The sequence below is a fragment of the Loxodonta africana genome, chromosome 15 (genome assembly GCF_030014295.1).
Source record: "Loxodonta africana isolate mLoxAfr1 chromosome 15, mLoxAfr1.hap2, whole genome shotgun sequence".
Lineage (NCBI taxonomy): Eukaryota > Metazoa > Chordata > Mammalia > Proboscidea > Elephantidae > Loxodonta > Loxodonta africana.
The window spans coordinates 42,901,434-42,927,640 of record NC_087356.1 but is presented as its reverse complement, the minus strand read 5'-3'; the positions used below and the strand labels follow the sequence as shown (position 1 = coordinate 42,927,640).

At 42.9% G+C, this 26,207-nt stretch overlaps 1 protein-coding gene across 1 annotated transcript in view; it reads right to left on the bottom strand.

The window, feature by feature from the left end:
• RMND5A (required for meiotic nuclear division 5 homolog A) overlaps nt 1–7,437 on the bottom strand; it is a 77,087-nt gene extending 69,650 nt beyond the window's left edge. Inside the window, exon 1 of the mRNA XM_064268816.1 lies at nt 7,225–7,437. Coding sequence (XP_064124886.1) covers nt 7,225–7,366 — 142 coding nt within the window. The 5' untranslated portion in view covers nt 7,367–7,437. The remainder of the gene's footprint in view (nt 1–7,224) is intronic.
• Nucleotides 7,438–26,207: the final 18,770 nt, after the last annotated feature.

Here is a 26,207-nt window from a genome sequence, read left to right as displayed (position 1 = left end):
ACACAGTAAGACCCGTGAATTCCATGGGCATGGGCCCACTGCCGCACTTTATCTGCTGTGGAGTGAGTCCCTTGATCTGAAGCAATGCTGTGCGGAATACCATGATGATGGAAAAGGCATGCTGTGAGTCCAAGGCAGAGGCACTGTGAGCAAGGAAGGCAAATCTGTACCCAGATGAAATTGCTGCCCTTTCCTGATGGAAGTGGTCAATGTAATCAACACGCCACCAGGTGGCCGGCTGATCACCCCGAGGAATGGTGCCATATTGGGGAGTCAGTGTTGGTCTCTACTACCGGCAGATTAGGCTTTCAGCAGTGGCTATAGCCAAATTGGCCTTGGTGAGTGGAAGTCCATGTCGCTGAGCTCATGCATAACCTCTATTCCTGCCACCACGGCCACTTTGCTCGTGAGCCCAATGGGCAATGATGGGAGTGGCTGGGTAAAGAGGATGGCTGGTTTCCACAGAATACGTCATCCTACTCATTTCACCGTCAAAATTCTCCTATGCTGAGGTTACCCTCTGGTGACCATTCAAATAAGACATGGTATCTTCACTTCTTCGGCCCATTCAGAGAGATCTAACCACATACCTCTTCCCCATATCTCCTTGTCATCAATTTTCCAATCATTTCTTCCAAGTCCCCAACAATTCAGCACACCACCGGCCACAGTCTCTGAATAACTACAAAATTGCACATCTGGCCATTTCTCCTTTCAAGCAAAGTGAGTAACTAGGTGCACCACTCGAAGTTTTGCCCATTGGGAGGGTTTTTTTTTCACCATTGTCCTTCAGGGAGCTCTCAGAAGGGACTGTATTACTGCAGCAATCCACTTTCAAGTGGTGCCTGCATATTGTACACAACCGTGTGTAAACCAGACACGAGTTTTCTCTTTCTCAGCTGATCATAAAGAACTCCCCATGAGGCCATAAATGCAGACTGGGAGAGGGCAGGCAATGTAACAAGAGTGGAGACCATGGGCATTTGGGCCACTTCCTCATGCAACTTACTTGTGCCTTCAGGTCCTATTCGAGCCTGATCTCATACACACCACTTCCATTTAATGATGGGAGTGCTGCTGAATACGTCTGTCTTTATGATTCCGTGGATCAGACAACACCCAGTTCATAATGGGCAGCTCGGGCCGCATGGTGACTTGGTGTCTCATGGTTAAGCATTTAGTCTCTACTGAGCCCCAGTAACCAAAAGCTGTTTCTCAAAAGGAGAGTAATTATCTGCAGAGGATGGCAGGGCTTTGCTCCAAAATCTTAAGGGTCTGTACTGTGATTTACCAATAGGGGCCTACCAAAGACACCAAACAGCATCTCTATCTGCCATGAACACTTCAAGCACCATTGGATCAGCTAGATCATACGGCCCAAATGGCACAGCGGCTTGCACAGCAGCCTGAACCTGTGACAGAGTCCTCTCTTGTTCTGGGCCCAACTAAAACCAGCAGCTTTTCAAGTCACTTGATAAATCAACATACCCGAAGAGGGGTATGTTGCCTCTAAAATCCAAAGAGACCCACCAGGTGTTGTGCTTCCCTTTTAGTTGTGGGAGGGGCCAGATGCAATAACTTATCCTTTACTTTAGAAGAAATATCTTAGCATGCCCCATACCACTGGACCCCAAAAATTCCACTGAGATGGATGGCGCCTGAATTTTTGTTGGATTAATTTCCCATCCTCTAGCACACAAATGCTTTACTAATAAGTCCAGAGTCATTGACACTTCTTACTAGGTCCAATCAGCATAATGTTATCAATGTAATGGACCAGTGTGATGCCTTGTTTGTAAAAGAAAGGCAGTCAAGGTCCCTGTGGACTAAATTACTACAAAGGGCTGGAGAGTTGATATACGCCTATGGTGAAGGGGTACTGCTGGCCTTGCCAGCTGGAGGCAGACAGTTTCTGGTGTTCCTTAGAAACTGGAATTAAGAAAAATGCATTAGCCAGGTCAACAGCTGCATACCAGGTACCAAGAGATGTATTAATTTGCTCAAGCAATGAAACTACATCTGGAAGAGCAGTCTCAATTGCAATCACTACCTTGTTAAGTTTTTGATAATCCACCGTCATTTTCCAAGATCTACGAGTTTTCTGCACAAGCCAAATAGATGAGCTGAATGGGGATGTGGTGGGAATCATCACCCCTGCATCCTTCAAGTCCTTGATGGTGGCAATAATCTCTGCAATTGCTTTTGGTTTACTATTTTCCTAGGTGAGCAGTTCTAATGGCTTCCACTTTGCTTTCCTACCATAATAGCTCTTACTCCACTTGTCAAGGATCCAATGTGGGGGTTCTGGCAGTTGCTGAGTATATCTATTCCAATTATGCATTCTGGAACCGGGGAAATCACTACAGGATGGGTTCAGCAACCAAATGGATCCACTGTGAGCCAAGCCTAAGACTCCATTAACAACCTGACCTCCACATACTCCTACTCTGACTGGTGGGCCACAGCAATGTTTTGGGTCTCCTGGAATTAGTGTCAGTTCAGTCCAGTATCCAGTAATCTCTGAAAAGTCTATTTCCTTTTCCCCAACGAACAGTCACTCTTATAAAAGGCTGTAGATCCCTTTGGAGAAGGCTGGGAGAAAGATTAATAGTATAAAATTTTGGCACTGTAGTGAGGTCCTTCCTCTAGGGGACTGAGCCTCTCATTCATTCATGGGATTGCGGGTCTATAAACTGGCTCAAGTCTGGGAACTGATTGAGGGCAATTCAAGTTAGACTTTTGTTGACTTGATCTAAAATTTTTCTGCTTGTACAAATAAAGTACATATTTAGTAGATTTCCCATCTATTTCACTCCTAGGGATACCATGACTAAATAGACAAAGCCATAAATCCATGAGGGAGACTATTCTTATTACTGCTTTGACTCAACTGTCCATTACAGTAACCATGCACACCTTGTCTTTGCTGACTGAGTGCCATCACTTGGTCCCTACCACCACAGGGTCTAATCAGCCCTAATGTAGTTAGACATCTTAATTCAGTTAGTGACGTTCCCACTGTCAAAACTGACTTACATAAAGGATGTAAGGATGCTTCAAGGATGCTGGGCTCTTTGCACAAATCTGTTCTTCACTGTTGTGGTAAAACGTGTGTTTTCTCAGCACTCTATGTGTGGGTCTGTTGGTCTAAAGTAATAAATCCACTGTAACATGCCAATTTCCCTAAGCCTTTGAACGCCTTTTTCTACAGTATACCAAGGTAGGTCTCGTACTCCAACTTGATTTAGTGAGGCCATTGCATAATCCATGTTTCAGCGAACCAACCAAATAAACTATTAGATCCTTTCCTAACCTCTCAAGCTGAAACACTGAACGAAGAATCTGTGCTTAGTGAGTACATATCAATAAACTCAGACTGATCCAACTTTATGTTCCTTGCACCATTATCTCACACCCTAAATAGCCATTTTCACACATATTCCCCAGGTTTCTGTTTGTACATATTAGAAGAGTCAAGCAGTTCTTTTAGAATGTAGCATACCTCCTCCTGGGTCACACTTTGTCTTTCACCTTTTCAAGCTCACTAGAATTTAAGTCTACTTATAGATCTTTTTTTTTTTTTTTTATAGATCTAGAAGCAAAAATGAATGGTGGGAGTGGGTCCTGGGAACTCAGCAATATCTTGAACAGCATCTTCCTCAGGTGATGCCCAAGGCAACACCCCAGGCATTGCCCCCAGGTGGTATCTCAGACAAAGATTCTTTGCACAACTGGGTTAATCTCATCAGGTGTGGGTGGAAGGGATAACAATTTTCCTGGGAGGGTGGCTTAGGAGACAAAAATGGAGTAATTTCTCCACATGGGAGTAAGAGGGCTAGTTCTGTTGATAGGAGTGATTCAACAGAATTTAGGGACCCAGTTTCCCCAGCTTCCTGATTATCTGCCCATATGTCCCCATCCCAAGTTTGAAATCCCATTTTTTCCCAATCAATACCCTTACTTTACCTTCAGGCATCATTCGAGGTTGGGAATTCAACTGGCATTATAATTCAGCCACTCTTACAATAAGACTCTGGGTTTGATTTTTGGCAATATGAGCTCTGTTACTGCAACAAATGAGGCTTTTCTTTCTGGCACAAGTGGCAACATTAAGGTCTTTTATGGGGCACTTGAGCTGATTCTGAAGCCCTGAGCTCATCCTCTTCTTTACACTGTCTAGCGAAAGTAGGACCAAACAACCAGCTTCCTGTACTTCTCATTCTGACAAAATGCAGAAAAGTATGGAACATGCAATCACCCAGAGCTTCATTTCTCACCAATACTTGACCTACTGTTGGTGATATTCTGTGTATTAATATTGCCACTTCACACCATGGACAAACAGCATCCTCTTTACTGCTTGATGAGGAGTCATCAGCACCTTTAAGATTAATGAGATTTGAGAACTAACTCATGATTTTGCTTCTTTAGAACCACTCTCAGTACCAAATGTCTTAGGCTGGGTTCTCTGCCAAAGTAAACCCAATGAAGCGTGTATACAGAAAGATTTTTCTCAAAGAAATGCCTCACATGGTTGTAGAGGCTGGCAAGTCCCAAGTCTGGGGGTCAGGCATAAGGCTGGAGGCCTCTCCTGACTCACATAGCTGCAGGGGCTGATGAACCCAAGATCGGCAGGTCAGATGGCAGGTCAAGATCAGCATGTAAGACAGGAGGCTGCTGGCTCACAGGCTGTGGAGGCCAATGAATCCCAAAATCAGCAGGTAAGTCAGGCCACTGGCTCACAGGCAGGCCACTGGCTCACAGGCTGGGCAATGGCTCACAGGCTGGGCAATGGCTCACAGGCTGGGCAATGGCTGACGAATCCCAAGATTGGCAGGCAATACTGCAGGCAGCTGGCTCGAGTCCCAAGAACTGGAGGTCAGTTAATGATGAGCCGGAGGCAGGATCCAGAGCAAGCAAGTAGGCTTTGCCAGAACTTTCATATATATACTAGATGCAGGCCACACCTGCAAGGAAATTCCCCTTACAGCTAATGGGATGATCACATCACATCAGATCAGGGAGAATAACGACATCATTATATAACTGCCAAACTACATCATTACGTAACTGCCAAACCACTGAGAATCATGGCCCAACCAAGTTGACACACAATCTTAACCGTCACACCTAGTCATCAGGCTTGTTTTAACAACTCTAGTGAAAACTGTTAAGCACAGATGGTTACTGACTCCCGATAACCAAAGAGCCATTGACCAACCACTCCTTTTCTAAGCCCCTGCCCTTTCGGTTTCTGCTGGCTCCTCTTTTGCCTTCCACTCTCCAAGGGGAGTTCAGGGTTGTGAGTAGACCCTACGGTCTTTTCTCCCTGCAGTCTAAATGATCTCCTCCTCTCTTCTGTAGATATGACATCATAAAACAGTTTTAGACATTACTTTTCTCTCAAACTCCATCTATGCATCTCCAGCCAATAGAAAATTTTAAGATTTCTCTCTATCTTCATTATGCCCTTCAGATCTTACATATCCAAAACCGAAATCACCACAGCATTCCCAGGATTCACACCACTTCAACTTCGTTTCCCCATCTCTACCAACTATATCATCATCCAATAAGTCAATCAAACTTCCCTTCACAGGCAGCCACCAGGTCTGCTGGTTCTTCCACAGTAACATTTCAACTCCCTTCCTTTCTCATTCCACCTCCCACTAATGTTGCAGGTTTGCTTCTTCCCTGGACTTGAAAATTGACTGCTGTGTCCAAAATGAGATGTTGTCATCATAAGACTCCCTTACCACTGAGTAGCACTTGCTCTCAACTAAAAGGCAGTCCTGGGAAGGGAAGGTATAGAAGGAGGAAAGGGAATCTTGGCTAATGGCACCACCCTCATCTCAACTGTCACAGTATCACATCTCTCCCCAGCTAACCAAACCTTCCTTTACATAAATTTGTTTCGCCCACAAGTTGAGTAGCCTCCCAAACCCAAACTCTTAAATAAACCCACTAAATGAAAAGTCCTTTACTTCACAACCAAAATCATCACTCTGATTCCAGGTGAGTAGTGCCTGCTAAAGACGGTTCCATTCCCACGACTCTGTCGTAGGTAGGTTCGGATATAAGTCGCTTATCTTTTGTTTTCATCATTATTGCCTTTTATTATCACTATCTTTTTAAATCCTACCTTTGAACGCATGCCAGTGAACATGTGGGTGTGACAGCAAATTATAAGCTCCAGCACTGTATGTAATTCACATTAGTAACCATTAGATGCAAAATACAAAACAACACAGAAACATCTGAGATCAGTTGGTTCTAGGTCCTAACTCAAACACATCCTAAATTGGTGACTACCTGTCTTTTAAAGTAAAGACACCAGATCTTTCACGTTATTTAAAGAAAATGGCGGGGGGGGGGGGCTTTTCCAAACAGCTTCCGCAAGTTAACTGGCAAAGTATCTGTCCCCAGGGCCTAGGACAATAACGAACTAACCCGGGTAAAACGACTTCTATAGGAAATCTGTTTTCTGAATGGTAAACAAGTAAAAACTTGACTAGATAGGGCGAATAACTAGGAACTTAAGCCACAATTTGATTCAGGAGAGTTTTCTGGGTTTTGCCTGCTCCTTATCAGTCTCATCACAGACTACCCTGGGAGAGCTTAACAGTTTGATTCAGCCGGTTTCCTAGGAACCAGGTCAGTGGTGCTTCAGAGTTCAACAAGAGCTGCTTCCACACAGCAGTCAAATTATAAAGTTGCTGAAGCAACTGTTCAGATAACCTCCAGCTAAGAATAACACTCGACTTTCTAGTAAAAAAGACAAGGAAACAAAGTTCACCGGCTAAGGGTCTGGGGTGGGGTGGAGGAACGGGCTTCCTGCGCTGACCCTCTTACCACCTAGACGCGCTTCCCACCCTCTGGACCGCGCCGCGGGGACAATGTGGGCGCCCCAGGGCCGGGCGGGAGCGAGGGGCGCCCATCCCGGGGGGCGGCAGTTTGCAGATGCCACGGACGAGCCCCCCCACGCACGTTTAACCCGCTGGAGCCCGCGGCTCCCAGTCGGCTTTCCGGGCGGATTCCCGATTAACAGCGATCTCCCGGCAGGCTGGAGGTAAGCCGGGTGAGAGGAGAAGGCAAGGTCCCGGGGGCCTGGGGCTCTCCGCGCCTCAGGGGCGGCGGGCGCCGGACGGCTTTGGGCCCCCCACGGCCTGGGGCGGGCCGGGTGGGTGAGGGCTGGCCCAGCCGCGCGCCCACCGGGCCGCCTACCGTGGCTCTGCAGGATCTCGTGCTTGAGGCCGCCGGTGTAGTCGATGAGCTCCTCCAGGCCGCGCTCGCACAGCTGCCCGTAGCCCGAGAACTTGTGTAGCACCTTCTCCAGCTCGCGCTCCACCGTCACGCACTGATCCATGCCGGAGGCAGCGGTGGCGGCGCTCGGCTCCTCGGTGCCCGGGGCCCCGCAGCCGTTCGGCCCGGGCCCGGCCGAGGCCGCGTCCTCCTCCTCGTCCCCCAGGCGTGCGGCGCGGGCGGCTGAGGCGGCCGAAGCGACGGGAGCGCTAGCCGCGGCGCCGGGGGAGCCCCGTGCAGCCTGTGTCCGCCTGGCCCATGGCGCTCCGGCCCCCCGCGCGTCGCCGCCGCTCCCGCTCGCCCCTCCCCGAGCCCGCGTCCCAGGACCCCGCTCGCCGCGTTCGGGTGCCCGCGGCCGCGCCGCCGATTGTTTTTGTTTTCACGGGAACCGACCGATGACCTGGTTCTCCCGGGCGGCACCAAGCGCCGCCGTCCGAGGGGGGGCAGCCACCCCAGCGAGGAAACGAGGCGGCGCGGGCCGTACCAAGAGCACTCTCACAGGGGAGCAGGCCGGCGAGCGCGGGCGGAGAGACGCTACGGGCGTCCGCACGCGCCGCCGCTAGAGGTGTGGGCCGTACCACGCGGGAGGCGTGGAAGGGAGAGGGCGAGGGTGGAGCGAAGATCCAATTGGTCCGAGGAGCCGAATAGGGAACTTTGGAGACAGCCCCAGCGCTCGCAGCCAACAACTACGCGCTCCGTAAACAAGGGGGTGGGAACTACCCGTAGCCACAGCCCCCAGAAACAGGAAGGCAAAGCAATGGGGGCAGGGAATACGTAAGAAACAAACGTCCTCCAGTCCCTGGCCAGAGCCTGAAACTTCAGCCAATCGGGATTGAGAGGCCAAACCAATGGTCTCGCTGTTGGAGGGGGTAACTTGGAGAACGTACCGAGAGAGAAATCTTTTCTGGAAAGCATGAGGGAAAACAAGACAAAAGCAAGAAGAGTTATTTTCCACAGGGCTTCACACTAACCACAATTTATTTCATCTTTCTGTCATTCCTAAGGGAAGGAACATCGTCATTCCCAAGTTGTGGAAGGCAGTCCAGCTGCCCCTGAGGAAAGGCCAAGACAGGCCGTTCGGGGGCGGCGGGTGCCAGAGGAGGGGGTCGGTAACGGAAACGAAAGGCGAGGGGGGCGCTGACGACCGAGGGTAGCTGCTTGCCGGCCGGGAATGGCCTGACGAGGACGCCGCGACCGTCGGTGCTGCGTAGACGCTTGATACAGCCGACGCGGCACATTGCCCGCTCCCGCGGGTTTTGGCCCTTGGCCCCTCGGCCTGCAGCCTCTCGTGACCCGTCTCTTCTCCATGTGCCGTGAGCCGGGCAGCTTCGCGAATGGAAGGAACACGCATCGCAGAGCCGCACGACCAGGACGCGGCTTCTGAGAGGCTTTATTTCGTCGAACAGGACCGGGTTACTCCCCTTGCGTAAACCCTTGCTCAGGCTTTTCGCGGCGTCTCCATACCCCCTTGCTCTCCACGCTTAAGCTGCACTAACCTTGGTGTCGGTCCTACCAGCCTGGCTGGTTCCTGCCTTAGGGCCACTGCGCTTGGTCATTTCCTTCTGGAAAACTCTCTCCTGCCTTTATTATCCTAAAGTTCCCCACTCATTGTCCCTCGGAGGGGCCTCCCAGACCAAGCTAACGGCCTCTGCCTTCCCTCACTCCCTCCCCAACTGCCGTCTGTTTTAGTCATCTAGTGCTGCTATAAGAGAAATACCACAAGTGGATGGCTTTAACAAACAGAAATTTATTTTTTCACAGTAAAGTAGGCTAAAAGTGCAAACTCAGGGCGTCAGCTCCAGAGGCAGGCTTTCTCTGTCGGCCTTCTCATCAGTCTTCCCGCAGACTAGGAGCTTCTTGGCACAGGGACATGGGGTCTAAAGAATGTGTTCTGCTCCCGGTGCTACTTTTTAGATGGTATGAGGTGCCCCCTTTCTGCTGGCGTCCCTTTTTAGCTCTTGAGAGATGAAAGGCGATGTAGACCACACCCCAGGGATGTGAGCTGGTAAGGGTGTTACAATCCCACCCTAATCCTCTTTAACTTAACTTGAAATTACAATCACAAAGTGGAGGACAACTACACATTATTGGGAATCATGGCCTAACCAAGTTAACACACATATTTTGGGGGGGGGGGGGCATAATTCAAGCCATGACACCGTGTCGTATCTGTTATATAACCAGTTTTGTTTTCTTCGCATCACTTATCAAAACCTGAAATTGCCTGATTCATGTATTTGTTTACTTCTCTGTCATCATTACATCAATAAAAGCTCCATGATGATGAGCAACTTGCCTGCCTTCCTTTTTCTGTGCCTAGAACAACACGGTTGGCAATTATTTGTATACAGCTATAAAAAAAAAAAAAAAATTTTTTATGTGTGCGTTTATTTTTTTAATTAAGGTGATAACTTTTTTGAGCCTTAGTTTTTTATAATTTGGAAATAATAACTACTTAACTAGATTATTAGGGAGATTAAGTGAGATAATATGTGTAAATGCTCATAACAGTTATACAATCCAAAAAAACCCCGTTGCTGTCAAGTCTATTCCGACTCAGAGTGACCCTATATTATTGTCAGTTCTTGAGAATAAATCGTAGATGGCTACGCAAAGTCATGGAATCATGTTGATCTAGTCCCCAGTTCTTTCATTCATTTCTTGGTGATTCTCAAGGACAGCCTCAAGTGTCGCATTACAGATCTTTCTTCTCCCCACCATGCCCCACTTTCGTTTCACCCCTCTTTCTTGGCAGGTGACCCTGATTCCTGCTTCACTGAAAAGGTTAAAAGAAAAAATCTAGCTCTAGCACCCTCTGCTTGAGTGGACATTCACCTAAGGTTCTTTCCTCAACTTTCTCCCTTTACCATCTGTCCTCAGAGAACACGTCACAATTGCCAGTTGGACAATTACTTCTGTGGATAACCTCACCAGCCCTGATAATGCTTCAAAACCTCTAGCGTCATGCTGCCCTCAACCAGCAAGTCATTATCTAGAGGATTCATGGTCACCTCCAATCAACATGTCAAAAACAGAATCCATAATTTTCCTTCCAAAACCAACTTTCCTGCCACTGATGCTCAATTTTTGTCACCATTACTGACTCTTCTGGGTTCATCTGCCACTTCTCCATCCTCATCTCTAACTTGCTGATAGGATTCTTGAAAAGCTTTTCTCCATCAGATTTCTTGACTCCACTAAACTGGTTCCATTGCCATCGATCTAGATCATTCTCAAGATCCCTCTGCTTCATCTAATGCCTTCGTTCATCCTAGAATCATTGGTGTTCCCTTTGTCTTCATCTATATCCCTAAAGATCCAGATTATCTCACTCTTGTATTCATCATGTCTTGTCTTCATTAGTACCATTTACATGTTTCCAAGGCTATTAAAATTGCTTCTCTTTTACCTGCCTTTGGTCTCTTACCCCTACAGTACCACCAAATGAATTTTTTTTTCCTGTCAAAGGGTTGTTACAATAATTAAATGAGATAATGCATGTAAGGCACTCGATGTAATGTCTGGCACGTGGAAAGAGCTACTGATTATTCTGTTCAGTAGCTCCCCATTACCTACAGCTTCAAATCCTCTCAGCTGGGCTGCATGATCTGCCTAGTGTAGCAACACATCACCGTCCCCATCCAAACACTAGCACTTTTACATGCATGCATCAAAACACATTCACACTTTCAATGTGAATTGAGCACAGCTCGTTCATGTATTTTCTTGTCCTGGAATGTTTTTCTTCATTCTCAGCTATTCAGATGCTTCCCTTTCTTCATGTAACAGGACAAGTCACACATTACTGATATTATCTAGAACCTAGACCTGCACTGTTCAATATGGTAGCCACCAGCCACATATAGTTACTTGGAACTTAAATCAAATTAAAAATTCAGTCTCCTGCCTGGAGGGGAGATGAGAGGGTGGAGGGGATTAGAAGCCGGCAAAATGGACATGAAAAGAGAATGGAGGGAGAGAGTGGGCTGTCTCATTAGGGGGAGAGTAATTGGGAGTGTGTAGCAAGTATATGGGTTTTTGTGTGAGAGACTGACTGGATTTCTAAACTTTCACTTAAAGCACAATAAAAATTATTTAAAAAAAAAATTCAATTCCTCTGGAGCCCTCTTATAGCCACTGTGGAAAACAATTTGGTGGTTCCTCAAAAAGTTTAACATATGACTCAGCAATTCTGCTCCTACATACATTCCCAAAAGACGTGAAAGCAGAGACCCAAATAGATGCCTGCACGCCAGTGTTCATGGCAGCATTATTCACAAGAGCCAAAAGGTGGAAACAGCCCAAGTGTCCGTCAACAGATGAATGGATAAACAAAATGTGGTATATACATACATTGGAATATTATCCAGCCATAAAGAGAAATGAAGTTCTGACACATGCTACGACATGGTTGAGCCTTGAAAACAAGCTGACTGAAATAAGCCAGCCACAAAGGGACAAATATTGTATGATCCTAGTTATACGAAATATCTAGAGTAAGAAAAGGCATAAAGAGAAAAGTTTATGAGTGGTTACAAGGGGTGGGGAGGAGGAGAGAGAGAAATGGGGATTTATTGCTTAAGTGGTTAATGAGTTTCTCTGTGGGGTGATCAAAAACTTTGGAAATGGACAATGGTGATGGTTTCACAACATGGTAAATATAATGTCACTGAATTATACACTTAAAAATGGTTGAAATGAGCTAACAGATACATGAGGAAATGCTCACGATCATTAGCCAGCCATTAGAGAAATGCAAATCAAAACCACAATGAGATTCCATCTCACTCCAACAAGGCTGGCATTAATCCAAAAAACACAAAACAATAAATGTTGGAGAGGCTGTGGAGAGATTGGAACACTTATATAGTGCTGGTGGAATGTAAAATGGTACAACCACTTTGGAAATCGATTTGGTGCTTCCTTAAAAAGTTAGAAATAGAACTACCATAGGATCCAGCAATCCCACTCCTTGGAATATATCCTAGGGAAATAAGAGCCTCTACACAAACTCATATGTGCACACCCATATTCATTGCAGCACTGTTTACAATAGTGAAAAGATTGAAGCAACCAAGGTGCCCATCAACGGATGAATGGATAAATAAATTATGGTATATTCATACAATGTAATACTACCAAAACCCACTGCCACCGAGTCAATTCCAACTCATAGCGACCCTATACTATGCATTGATAAAGAACAGTGATGAATCTGTGAAACATTTCATAACATGGAGGAATCTGGAAGGCATTATGCTGAGTGAAATTAGTCAGTTGCAAAAGGACAAATATTGTATAAGACCACTATTATAAGAACTCAAGAAATAGTTTAAACAGAGAAGAAAATATTCTTTGATGGTTACGAGAGGGGGGAGGGATGAAGGGTGGGAGAGGAGTATTCACTAACTAGATAGTAGATAAGAACTACTTTAGATGACAAGAAAAACAACACACAATACAGGCGAGGTCAGCACAACTGGACTAAACCAAAAGCAAAGAAGTTTCCTGAATCAACTGAATGCTTCTAAGTCCAGTGCAGCAGGGGCAGGGGTTTGGGGACCATGGTTTCAGGGGACATCTAAGTCAATTGGCATAATAAAATCTCTCAAGAAAACATTCTGCATCCCACTTTGGAGAGTGGCATCTGGGGTCTTAAACGCTAGCAAGTGGCCATCTAAGATGCATCAATTGGTCTCAACCCACCTGGATCAAAGGGGAATGAAGAACACCAAGGATACAAGGTAATTACAAACCCAAGAGACAGAAAGGGCCACATAAATCAGAGACTGCATCAGCCTGAGACCAGAAGAACTAGATGGTGCCCGGTTACCACCAATTACTGCCCTGACAGGGAACAAACAGAGAAACCCTGAGGGAGCAGGAGAGCAGTGGGATGCAGACCCCAAATTCTTGTAAAAAGACCAGACTTAATGGTCTGACTGAGACTAGAAGGACCCTGGTGGTCATGGCCCCCAGACCTTCTGTTGGCCCAGGACAGGAACCATTTCCAAAGCCAACTTTTCAGACATGGATTGGACTGGACAATGGGTTGGAGAGGGATGCCGGTGAGGAGTGAGCTTCTCGGATCAGGTGGACACTTGAGGCTATGTTGGCATCTCCTCCCTGAAGGGGAGATGAGAAGGTAGAGGGGGTTAGAAGCTGGTGAAATGGACACAAAAAGAGAGAGTGGAGGGAGGGAGCAGGTTGTCTCATTACGGAGAGAGCAATTGGGAGTATGTAGCAAGGTGTATATAAGTTTTTGTGTGAGAGACTGACTTGATTTTGTAAACTTTCACATGAAGCACAATAAAAAAATTTTTTTAAATGGTTAAAATGGCAATTTTTTACCACAATAAATGTTAATATTAAAAAAAACCCTGTTGCCATCGAGTCAACTCTATCTCATAGCGACCCTATAGGACACAGTAGAGTAAAACTGCCCCACAGGGTTTCCTAGGAGCGGCTGGTGAATTTTAACTGCCTACCTTTTACCTTTTGGTTAGCAGCCGAGCTCTTAACCACTGTGCAACCATGGCTCCAAAAAGGACACTAGGAAAGCACCTCATAGGTTGTTGTTGTTGGTTACCATTGAGTCGATTCAGACTCATGGTGACCCCATGTGTGCAGAGAACTGCTCCACAGGGTTTTCACCACTGTGACCTTTTGGTAGAAGGTAACCAGGCCTATCTTCCGTGGTGCCTCTGTGTGGGTTTGAACTGCTAACCTTTTGGCTAGTAGTCAAGCACTTAACCATTTGCGCCATTCAGGGACTCCAGCATAGTACAGTAAATATATATGTAACATCTTTTTCCATTTCAACATTTTTCACATATACAGTTCAGTGACATAAACTTGTCATATCGTTCAACCATTACCCTTCTCCATTTCCAAACTATTCCATCCACAATTTAAAAAAAATTTTTTAAATCAAGTGATTTTTAAAAAAAAAAACAATTCAACTGCACTGGCTACATTTCAAGTGCTCATTGATCATGCGTGGCTGGTGGCTACTGTGTTAAACAGCAGAGAAGGACCATTTCCATCACCGCAGAAATTTCTAGTGGGCAGTGCTGATCTAGACCATGGTCAGTTATCAGCCTTCCCTTTAACTGCTGTAGGACTTCTCTGCATGAGTCACTTCATGTCTAATTGCATACTGCCCCCATATTTTTAGTTAACTTTCTAATATGTACCTTGTCTGCTCATCTAGATGACTAGCTCCTAGATCAAGACTGACTTCTTCTTATTCTCTCCCATGACTTAACGAGCACAGAAAAAGTCCTCTAAGTATTTGTTAAATGAAAGAGAATAAGAGGGAGAAGAGGCTGTGAACTTGGCCAAGAAGACAGAAGAGAGGAAAATAGTATCTGTAAGGGTAGAGGCTTTGACTTTCCCTTCTTGCTTTGTATCAGCCCTTCCTATCCAGTGCATACCTGCTTTAAGCCTAAACATTGATTTCTCAGACAATGGTCTCTAGAAACAAGAGGAGAAGAGTTCAGTTTGCAGAAGGACTGCAAATTATTTTTCTAAAATTGCATTTCACAACACAACAGAAAATTGACACACACATAATCCAGTATGAAATGGACTCCTCCCCCCCACCTTCTGTTTAGCTGGGAGAACCTTTAATTTGCAGTCATTCCAGACTTTGCCCTGGCCCTTCTCTCCACTCCGGGTTTGATTCTGTAACATTTAAGTAAACAATCAAAAAAAAGGAAAAAAAAATCTTTTGTTTTGTGGACAAAAACATATTCACTGCAGGAAAATTAGAAAATGTAAATAACTCAACAGAAATAAGAATCCTCTGAAATCCGAGCATAAAAAAATTTTTAAAACCAGTTTTAAAATTTGGAGGGAATGTCCATAGTTTTTCCTGTGCAGGCAGACACTCCATATGTACATTTTCACAAAAGATAGCTCTTGTTACATGTGCTATTGCAACCTGCTTTCGCTTCCGCTTGACAACATTTCTTAAACAAAAAAAGAAATGTTTTCAGAACTGCTTTTGACATCTTTTTGAGATGCTTAATAGCTGTTACACCTAGCTAGAGCTTAGCGTTCACCCTTACTCAATAAAAAAAAATACCCACCACAAAAAACCCCAATGCTGTCGAGTCAATTCCAACTCATAGCGACCCTGTAGGACAGAGTAGAACTGCCCCATCAAAATGATCTTTCCACTTTGACTTAGTTTTAGAGAGAGGCAAGGTAGAAAGATTCAAATTTCATCTTCCAAATTTGACAAACTATAAAAACCAGTAAAACCAGTTACCATGGAGTCAATTTCGACTCATGGTGACCACATGTGTATGAAAGTAGAAGGGTGCTCCATAGGGTTTTCAGTGGCTGATTTTTTGGAAGGAGAGATCAAGGCATTTTTTCTGAGGTGCCTCTTGTTGGGCTCGAACTGTGAGATCTTTCAGTTAGCAACCAAGCGTGTTAACTGTTTGCACCAAATAAAAGTTACCGAAAAATGTATATTTATGCAAAATATACTTTCATACATGGGCAAGAAAGACTATATTTATAATTAGAATTGTGAAAGTACATCAGCAGAATTTGCAAAGGCCTGGTGGAAAACACCTAACTTACTGACTTTAGCCAATGGCCAATATTAAAACTAAGAGTAAACTGACAGAATGTATTCTTAAGAAATAATGAATTACCAAGAAAAATTTCATCCTTTTTAAAAAACATCAATTTTCATCATTTTCAAGCACCCCTCCCTGCCAAATCTCCATCTGAGACATTTCTGGAAATTGCTGCCATGACCAGTTAAGAAATGGTGAAAGCAGACTACTAGCAACAAATATTGATCTGGGTGTTTTCTACTTCTTTTCTATCGTGTGGTTTGGAGCACATTGCCACTTAACGAATTCCTGTTTGCTGGCTGGCTGGATGATACATTAATGACCTACGATTGCATAAGCAATGTTGACAATAAAGCCTTTCCCCTGTATCCACCAACCCCTCTTTCAACTCTGCTAATGATGTTTAGTAGATAGCCTCTCTTCAGTAATGAAGCCCTCCTCCCTGGTGTAGCCTGTATTACTTTGTGAGGACATGGAAGTTCTAACCTGGTTGCCTACCAGTGAAGTTACCCCCTTATGGACTTCCATGAGGATAGTATATAGGCACTGTCTTAGTACCCGGCCTTATACCTTCCAGAGCTGTGCCCTCAGCCTTTATCTTTTCCTTCTGGCATCTGGTGTGTCTTTCCACACTTGTTTCTTGGCTCTTTTGTGTAGCAGGAAGGGTACTAGCGCGGTAACCTGAGCATAATTAATTCAACCCCTCCCACCCTCAGTTTTCTTATCTATAAAATGAGATGCTTAAAATAAATGACCTTTAAGATCTCTTCCAGTTCTAAAATTACGGAGATGACAATGCTTATTAGGCAGCACGTTAGGTGCCGCATAACCAAACAGGAATGGAAAGATGCTCTCTGCCTGTTTTTGAAAGCTTTGAGTCTGAATCATTACTTCCTGATTACAAAAATGCTGTGAGTGTTTTTCGTTTCACTTATTTATCCTTAACAATAACACAGGCAGTCCCTGGATTACGAACGGGTTCCATTCCTAAATCTGTCTTCAAGTAAAATTTATACGTAAGTTAGAACAGTTAGGTATGGTTCATATCTAAGTTCAGTTAGTCAAATGTTTGCCTTAGTGTACAGTGTACCTTTCCATGCATAAAAAACACTAAAGAAACACTAAAACATCTTTAACATAATAACTAATAATGTTTTGATGTGCTTTGCAAAATAGCACCCATTTGTTATTATGAACCTTTGTATGTACCTTGAATTTTTAATATAATAGGCTTTACAGGGATTGGTTCATAGCTACAGGTTGTACGTGAGTCAGATGTTCGTAACCCGGGGACTGCCTAAAAAAAATAGCTACAATTTATTGAGTGCTTACAATGTGCCAGGCATTCTTCCTTAAATGTGTGATTATCTAAACCCTCGAAGCAACCTTTTGAAGTAAATATCATTAGCCCTATTTCACAGGTGAAGAAACTGAGTCACAGTGGGACTAAGTAATTTGTCCAAGATCACATAGCTAGTAAGTGTTGGAGTTGGGATTTAATTCTAATCTGACTCCAGAACTCATGAGCCACTGTACCTCAAAAAGACAAAATTATGTTCCATGTTTACTTGATAAGCATGGGATTTCCAGTAGAACAAAGGATCATTTACTCTAGATAGTTTGGTTTGGTAATAGGAGCCCAGAGCTAACGTACACAAAAATCACAACATTGCCACTTACCAGCTTTTTAACCTTAGGCAAGAATCTTAACCAAACTGAGCCCTTTTTAAAAAAAAAAAAATAACTTCTATTCCACCTACCTTACAAGGTTGTTGAGAGTCTTGTATAAAATAAAGTGCTCTGTATAACATTAAACCCCATAGAAATGCAGGGTGCTATTATTTCCTCTTACTATGTATGCTTTTTTTTTTTTTAAGTTTTTAAAAATTTTTCTAAAATATAACACAACATTTGCTGATTCAACATTTTTCAGGTGTATGATTTAGTGATATCAGTTACATTAATCATGTATACAGTTGATTTAGTCTGTTTATGTATCTTACTACGCATCTGTGCGGGGCAGGGTATGGAGTATAAATTGCTGAAGTAGAAGATTCATGACTTTTGACCCCCTGAGAGATTCCAGGTAGTAAAATAAGTTTAAAAACAGTCTTTTGAGGGAAATTATGATTTCACCAAGATGGAGTAGTCCCATTTCTCTAAGGTCCTCCCTAAAAGACCCTGGACATAGCACAAACAAACAAACTCTGAAAGGTGGAGACAAAGGCAGGCTGCCTGGGGAGACCTCGGAACTTGAGGAATGACGTGGCAGTAAGTTCTCTGGATTTCCTCTCATGTATCCCAGCACCACCAACAGGCACAGACAAAAGAAGCTCGAGAAAAGTGTGTTATAGCCTAGCCAAAGAAAAAAAAAAAGGATGGGGAAAATGAGACCTAATGACAGAAAGCCTTATTGCCAGTGCCGACCCTACCAACCAAAACAGAAAAGCTACACACACACCTCAGCGTGATTTCAGCAGACCAAGCAGGGAGCTGATGCTCCAACCTACCCTCTGACCCTGCAGAAGTGGGTGACAGCTCTCTGATTCCCCTGCTGGATGGTGTTGGTTGGGCTGAGTGGGGAGCTGATCTTCCACCCCCTGCCTGGGTGAAGTAGGTGGTACTCTGATTCCCCCACCAGGTGGTAAACAGGGAGCTGAGCTATACCCCCACTCAGAGGCAACTAGGAGGTGGGAGCCAGTGTCCCACTTTTCCAGGGAAGGTGTCAGCTGGATGAGGGAAGATCTGAAGTTCCACCCTGCCCATTTGTAATAAAGCAGTGTGAGTCAATGCTCCATTTTTGCCAGGGTGATGTTGGTGAGACAAGTGAGAAGCTAAACACACACACTCAATGGCCAGTGTGCTACACCTCAACAGGGGGACTACCTACTAAAAAAAAAATTAAATAGGATCCAGAGTCTCATAATATACTATCCAAAATACCCAGAATACAATTTTTTTTAAAAAAAAACAAAACAGGAAAATCACAACATGAATGAGAAAAGACAACAATCAACAAATGCCAACACTGAGATGAATCAGATGTTGGAATTATCTGACAAGGATGTTAAAGGAGCCATTATAAAAAACGTTTCTCTGCAAATGTTCTACAGTCACTTTGGTGAAAAGCGTCTGGGGTCTTAAAATCTTGTGAGTGGCCATCTAAGATACTTCCTGGTCTCACCCCATCTGGAGCCAGGGAGAATGAAGAAAATCAAAGACACAAGGGAAAGATAAGTCCAAAGGACTAATGGACCACAACTACCACAACCTCCACCAGACTGCATGCAGTACAACTATGTAGAACAAAATTCTAACTCACAAACAAAAAAGCCAAACCTACTGGTCTGACAGAGGCTGGAGAAACCCCAAAAATATGGCCCCAGACACTTGTAGCTCAGTAATGATGTCACTCCTGAGGTTCACCCTTCAGCCAAAGATTAGACAGGCCCATAAAACAAAATGAGACTAAATGGGCACACCAGCCCAGGGGCAAGGATGAGAAGAGGGGAGGGGACAGGAAAGCTGGTAATGGTGAACCCAAGGTCAATAAGGGAATAGTGTTGACATGTTGTGGGGTTGGCCACCAATGTCACAAAGAACATGTGTATTAATTTTTTAGTGAGAAACTAATTTGCTCTGTAAACCTTCATCTAAAACACATTAAAAAAATAAATTAAAAATGCTTCAACAATTATTTATGAATTTTCTTGAAACAAATTAAAAAATAAAAAATTCAGCAAAGAAATAGAAGTTATTTTAAAAAAAAGAACTAAATGGAAATTGTAGAACTGAAAAATACAATAAGTAAAAAAAAAAAAAACTTGCTAGGTGGCTCAATAGTAGAGTGAGGATGACAGAGAATATAATCAGTAAACTTGAGGACATGTCAATAAAAGTTACTCAATCTAAACAGCCAAGAGAAATTAGTCTGGGAAAAACAAATGAACAGAGTCCCAGAGACTTTTGGGATATTAACAAAAGAGCTAACATTCATATCACTGGTGTCCCAAAAGGAGAGGAAAAAATGAGGAGGACTGAAAAAGTATTCAAGGAAACAATGGCTGAAAACTTTCCTAACTTGGCAAAAGACAAGTTAAACAAACCCAAAAGAGGACAATGCCAAAGAAATCCATACAAAGACATAATTTAACCTCTGAAAACTAAAGACAAAGAAAACATTTTGAAAGTAACCAGAGAGAAATAACATGTTACTTATGGAGGAACACTGTGCTGTTATAACAGAAATACCACAAGTGGATGGCTTTAACAAACAGAAATTTATTCTCTTACAGTGTAGGAGGCTAAAAGTCCGTATTCAGGGTGCCAGCTTCAGGGGAATGCTTTCTCTCTCTCTCTGTCGGCTCCAGGGGAAGGCCCTTGTCATCAATCTTCTTCTGATCTAGGAGCTTCTCAGTGCAAGAACCCCAGGTCCAGAAGATGTGCTCTGCTCCCAACGTGCTTTCTTGGTGGCACGATGTCCCTGTCTCTCTGTTGGTTTCTCTCTTTTATATCTCAAAAGAGATTGACTTAAGGCAAAACCTATCTTGCAGATCGAGTCCTTCCTCATTAACACAACTGCCTCTAATTCTGCCTCATTAACATCATAACCAGCAGCCCTAGCACTGAACCACTTCGCCACCAGGGTTCTATGATTAACATCATAGAGGTAGAATTTAACAACACACAGGAAAATCACATCAGATGACAAAATGGTGGACAATTACACATTACTGTAAGTCATGGCCTAGCCAAGCTGACACATACTTTTGGGGGACACAAATCAATGCATGACAAACACCAATTCGAATGATAGTGAATTCTCGCTTGAAACAATGGAGGCCGGAAGGAAATGATACAATATGTTTCAAGCACTAAAAGAGGACAGTTGTGTCCCCAGAATCCTATGTCCAGCAAAAATATCCTTCAGGAATGGAAGGGAAATCAAGACTTTCTCAGATGAAGGAACACTAAGAAAATTTGTCACCAGCAGACTGACCCTAAAAGAATGGTTAAAAAAATTTTCTAAGTAGAAAGAAAATGATAAAAGAAGGAGCCTTGGAACATCAGGAATGAAGAGCACAGTGAGCAAGAATATGGGCAAGTAGAATTTTCTTCTTGAGTTTTCTATATTATCTTTGATGGTGGACACAAAAATTATAACATTGTCTAATGTGGTTTTAAATATATGTAGATGAAATATTTAAAACAATTATACACAGGGAAGACAATGACATAAAGAGAGGAAAGGTTTCTATACTTCATTGAACTGGTAAAATGATAACACTGTTAGACTCTAAGTATGTATAACACCTAGAGCAACCACTGAAAAACTGTACAAAAAGATACAATCAAAAAAACTATAGATAAATAGAATTCTAAAAATGTTCAAGTAACCCCCAGGATGGCCAGTAAAAGAAAACAGAAAAATGAAAAAGGACAGATAGGAAAAAAAAAAGTAAAACGGCAGATGTAAACCCTAAATGTAAATAATTTAAAGACACTGATTAAAAGATGAGATAAGCAGGGTGGGATAAAAAGCATAATCTAACAATATGCTGCCTCTAAGAAACTCACTTCAAATGTATAGGTAGATTGGACATAAAATAATGGAAAAAGGTACATATGCAAACATTAATAAAAAGAAAGCAGGAGTGGTAGTATCAGATAAAACAGACTTCAGAAGAAAATGACCAGAGACAGAGATGGACATTATATCATGATACGAGGGACAATACAGCAAGAAGAAGACACAGCAGTCCTAAATGTGTATGCACCAATGACAGAACAGCGAAATGTGAAACAAAAACTGAAAGAACTGAAAAGAGAAATAGACAAATCCCCAGTTATAGTTGGAGATTTCAACACCACTGGTGCAGCAGTTAAGAGCTACGGCTGCTAACCACCATGTCGGCAGTTTGAATCCACCAGCCACTCTTTGGAAACCCTACAGGGCAATTTTACTCTATCCTATAGGGTCGCTATGAGTCAGAGTCAACTTGATGGCAATGGGTTTGGTTTTTGGTTTATCTCAACAATTGTTAGAACAACTAGACAGAAAATCAACAAGAACATAGAAGAACATCATAAATCAGCAGGATCTAACTGATACTTATAAAACATTCTACCCAATAAAAACAAAATGCACAGTCTTTTCAAGTTCCCACAAAACATATATTAAGACCATATCCTGGAACATAAAATAAACCTCAAGAAATTTAAAAGATCTGAAATCATGCCAAGTATGTTCCCCAGTCACAATGGAATCAAACTAGAAATGAATAACAGAAAGGTGACAGGAAAATCTCCAAGCACTTGGAAACTAAACAACACACTTCTAAATAGTCTATGGGTCAAAGGGGAAGTCTCAAGGGGAATAAAAAATATGTGGAGCTAAATGAAAATTAAAATACAACATATCAATATTTACAGAACACAGATAAAGTAGTATTAACCACTCTGCCACCAGGGCTCCATTAAAGTAGCACAGAGAGGGAAATTTATAGCACTAAATTAGAAAAGAGGGGTAAAATGCAAAAAAAAAAAAAATTAAGTTCCCACCTCAAGAAACTAGAAAACAAATAGCAAAATAAACCCAAATCAAGTAAAAGAAAGGAGATAGTACAGGTAAGAGCAGAAATCAATTAAACTGAAAACAGAAAAACAGTAGAAAAAATTAATGAAACAAAGAGCTGGATCTTTAAAACAATCAATAAAACTGACAAACCTCTAGCAAGACTGACAGAGAAAAAAAAAATAGAGAAGACACAAATTGACAATAACAAGAATAAATCGGGGGATATTACTACAGACCCTACAGACATCAAAAAGTTTAATAAAGACTATGACAACTCTACATACATAAATTCAACAACTTAGACCAGGTGCTCAAAAACACAAACTACCACAACTCACACAATATAAAGTAAATAGTCTGAATAGCCCTGGTGGCACAATGGTTAAGTGTTCAGCTGCTAACCAAAAGGTCGGTAGTTCGAATCCACCAGCTGCTCCTTGGAAACTCTATGGGGGCAGTTCTACTCTGTCCTATAGGGTCGCTATGAATCGTAATGAACTGCATGGCATGGGTCAGGTGGTGCAGTGGTTAACCAAAACTTCGGTGGTTCAAGCCGCTCCACTGGAGAAAGATGTGGCAGGCAGTCTGCTTCTCTAAAGATTAAACCCGTTGCCTTGGAGTTGATTCCAACCCATAGCAACCTTACAGGACAGAGTAGAACTGCCCCATAGAGTTTCCAAGAGTGGCTGGTGGATTTGAACTGCTGACCTTTTGGTTAGCAGCCGTAGCACGTAACCACTACACAACTAGGGTAAGCCTTGGAAATTCTATGGGGCTGTTCAACCTTGCCCTCTAGGGGCACTTGGAGTTAGAAGCAACAGCAACAGGTTTTTAGCTATTAAGGAAATTGAATACATAATTTAAAACTCCCCCAAAAGAAATGTCCAGGCGCAGACGGTTTCACTGGAGAATTTTACCAAACCTTTAAAAAAGAATTAATACTAATTTTACACAGTCTCTTCAGCTAAGAGGAGGGAATACTTCCCAATTCATTTCACGAAGCTGACAAAGAAAATACGCCAAAGCAGACTACAAATCAACGCATATCCAATCAGAAAATGGGCAAAAGCCAGGAACATACATTTCAGTGAAGAGAATATACAGATGGCAAATAAGCATATGAAAAGATACTTAACATTAAAAGTGATTAGCAGGAGCCCTGGTGGTATAGTGGTCAAGAGCTTGTCTGCTAACTAAAAGGTAAAAAAAAAAAAAGGTAGGCAGTTTAAATCAACTCAGCCACTCCTTGGAAACATTTTGGGGCCGTTCAATAGGGTTGCTGTGAGTTGGAATCGACTTGAAGGCAATGGGTTTTTTCTTTTCTTTTTTTTTTTTTTGGTTTAATGCTTAGAAAAAGGTACATTGAAGTCACAATGAGACATCACTACATGCCTATCAGAATGGCAATAGAGTATGGTGGTTTCTTATAAAACTAAACATGCACTTACCGTGCAGCCCAGCAATTGTACCCTCTTTAGGCATTTTTCCCAGAGAAATGAAAACTTATGTTCACACAAAAACCTGTACAGAAATGTTCATAGAAACTTTATTGGTAATAGTTTCCAAACAGTAAACAATCCAAATGCCCTTCAACGGGTAAATAGCTGAATGTAGTACACTCATACCCTGAAATATTTCTCAGCAATATAAGAATGGACCGTTAATACACACAACCACTTGGATAGATCTCAGGGGAATTATGCTGAGTGAAAAAAGCCAATCTCAAAATGTTCCATCCATATGGTCCTATTTGTATAGCATTCTTGAAATGACAAAATAATGGAAATGGAGAATAGTTTGGTGGTTCCCAGGATTAGGAAGAAAAGAGAGAGGGAGATACAGTTATAAAAGCACGAAGGAGCCTTGCAATGGAACAGTTGTGTCTTGATAGTGGTGGCCACATTATTCTTACATGTGATAAAACTGCACAGAACTAACCACACACGACTGCATGTAAAACTGATGAAAAGTGAATGAATTTGCTGGATTGTATCAGTGTTAATTTTCTATTTGTGATGTTGTGCTGTAGTTAAATAAGATGCTACTTTATGGATTGAATCATGTCCCCCAAAAATGTGTATCAACTTGGCTAGGCCATGATTCCCAGTATAGTATGGTTGTTCTCCATTTTGTGATCTAATGTAATTATCCTATGTGTTGTAAATCCTAACCTCTATGATGTTAATGAAGCAGGATAAGAGGCAGTTATGTTAACGAGACAAGACACAATCTACAGAATTAGGTTATATCTTGAGTCAATCTCTTTTGAGATATAAAAGAGGGAAGCAAGCAGAGAGGAGAGGGACCTTTCACCACCAAGAAATAAAAGCCAGCGATAACAGCGTGTCTGTTGGATACAGGGTCCCTATGCTGAGAAGCTCCTAGACCAGGGGAAGACTGATGACAAAGACCTTACCCCCCCAAGCTGACAGAGAAAGAAAGCTTTCCCCAGAGCTGGTGCCCTGAGTTTGGACATCTAGCATCTTGAACTGTGAGAGAATGAATGAATGAATGAATAAATAAATAAATAAATAAACAAACAAACAAATACTTGTAGTATTTCTGTTACAGCAGACAGTTATTATTGCAGGAAACTGGGTGAAGGGTATGCGGGATCTCTCTGTATTATTTCTTAACAACTACATGTGAAACTATCATTATCTCAAAAAAAAATTTTTAAGTGGCCTTTTAAGAATAATTATGAAAATGAGGGGGAAAAGGCAATCGCTCTGTTTCCATCCCTAATTATTTTGCCTACAGCCTCTTCTCTTTGTTTTTAGTGTTGCCTGGTTTAATTTTTCCAGTGATTAATTTTGTATTATGTTTGACTCTCTCCATTTTATTTTCTGTCCTCTTCCCCATTTTTTCTGTCAAATAATGAATAGATTATTCTGATCTGATGCAAGGCTATTTAAAGATACATTTAAATATAGTAAGGTGATTGTAGTTCTCAGAGGTCTGGCTGATCTTCTTCACACCCCCGCGGGCAGTGGAGAGCATTACGGTTGCTGGGTACTCTGCAGTGGACAGTGGGTGGGCAGTGTGTAAACAGTGTGCTACTGTTGCCACAAAACACAAATGCCTTCATTACTAATCCTCTAAATTACCTCACTTGTTGAAGCCAGTGAGGTAATTTTTCTGCTCAACTCATTCAAGTCTCTGTCATTGACCTTGGTTCAGAATCAGGCATTGCTCTTTTCCGAAAAAACTAATGTCGTTGTTAGATGCCATTGAGTCAGTTCCGACTTATAATGACCCTATGCACAACAGAACGAAGCACTTTCTGGTCCTGCACCATCCTCACAATTGTTGCTATGCTTGTGCCCATTGTTGCAGCCACTGTATCAATCCATCTCGTTGAGGGTCTTCCTCTTTTTTCGCTGATCCTCTACTTTACCAAGCATGAAGTCCTTCCCCAGTGACTGATCCCTCCTGATAACATGTCCAAAGTATGTGAGACACAGTCTTGCCATCCTTGCTTCTCAGGAGCATTCTGACTGTACTTCTTCCAAGACAGATTTGTTCGTTCTTTTGGCAGTCCATGGTATATTCAATATTCTTCGTCAACACCACAATTCAAAGGCGTCAATTCTTCTTCAGTCTTCCTTATTCATTGTCCAGCTTTCACATGCACAAGAGACAGTTGAAAACACCATGCCTTAGGTCAGGTGCACCTTAGTCCTCAAGGTGACATCTTTGCTTTTCAACACTTTAACGAGGTTTTTGGCAGCCAA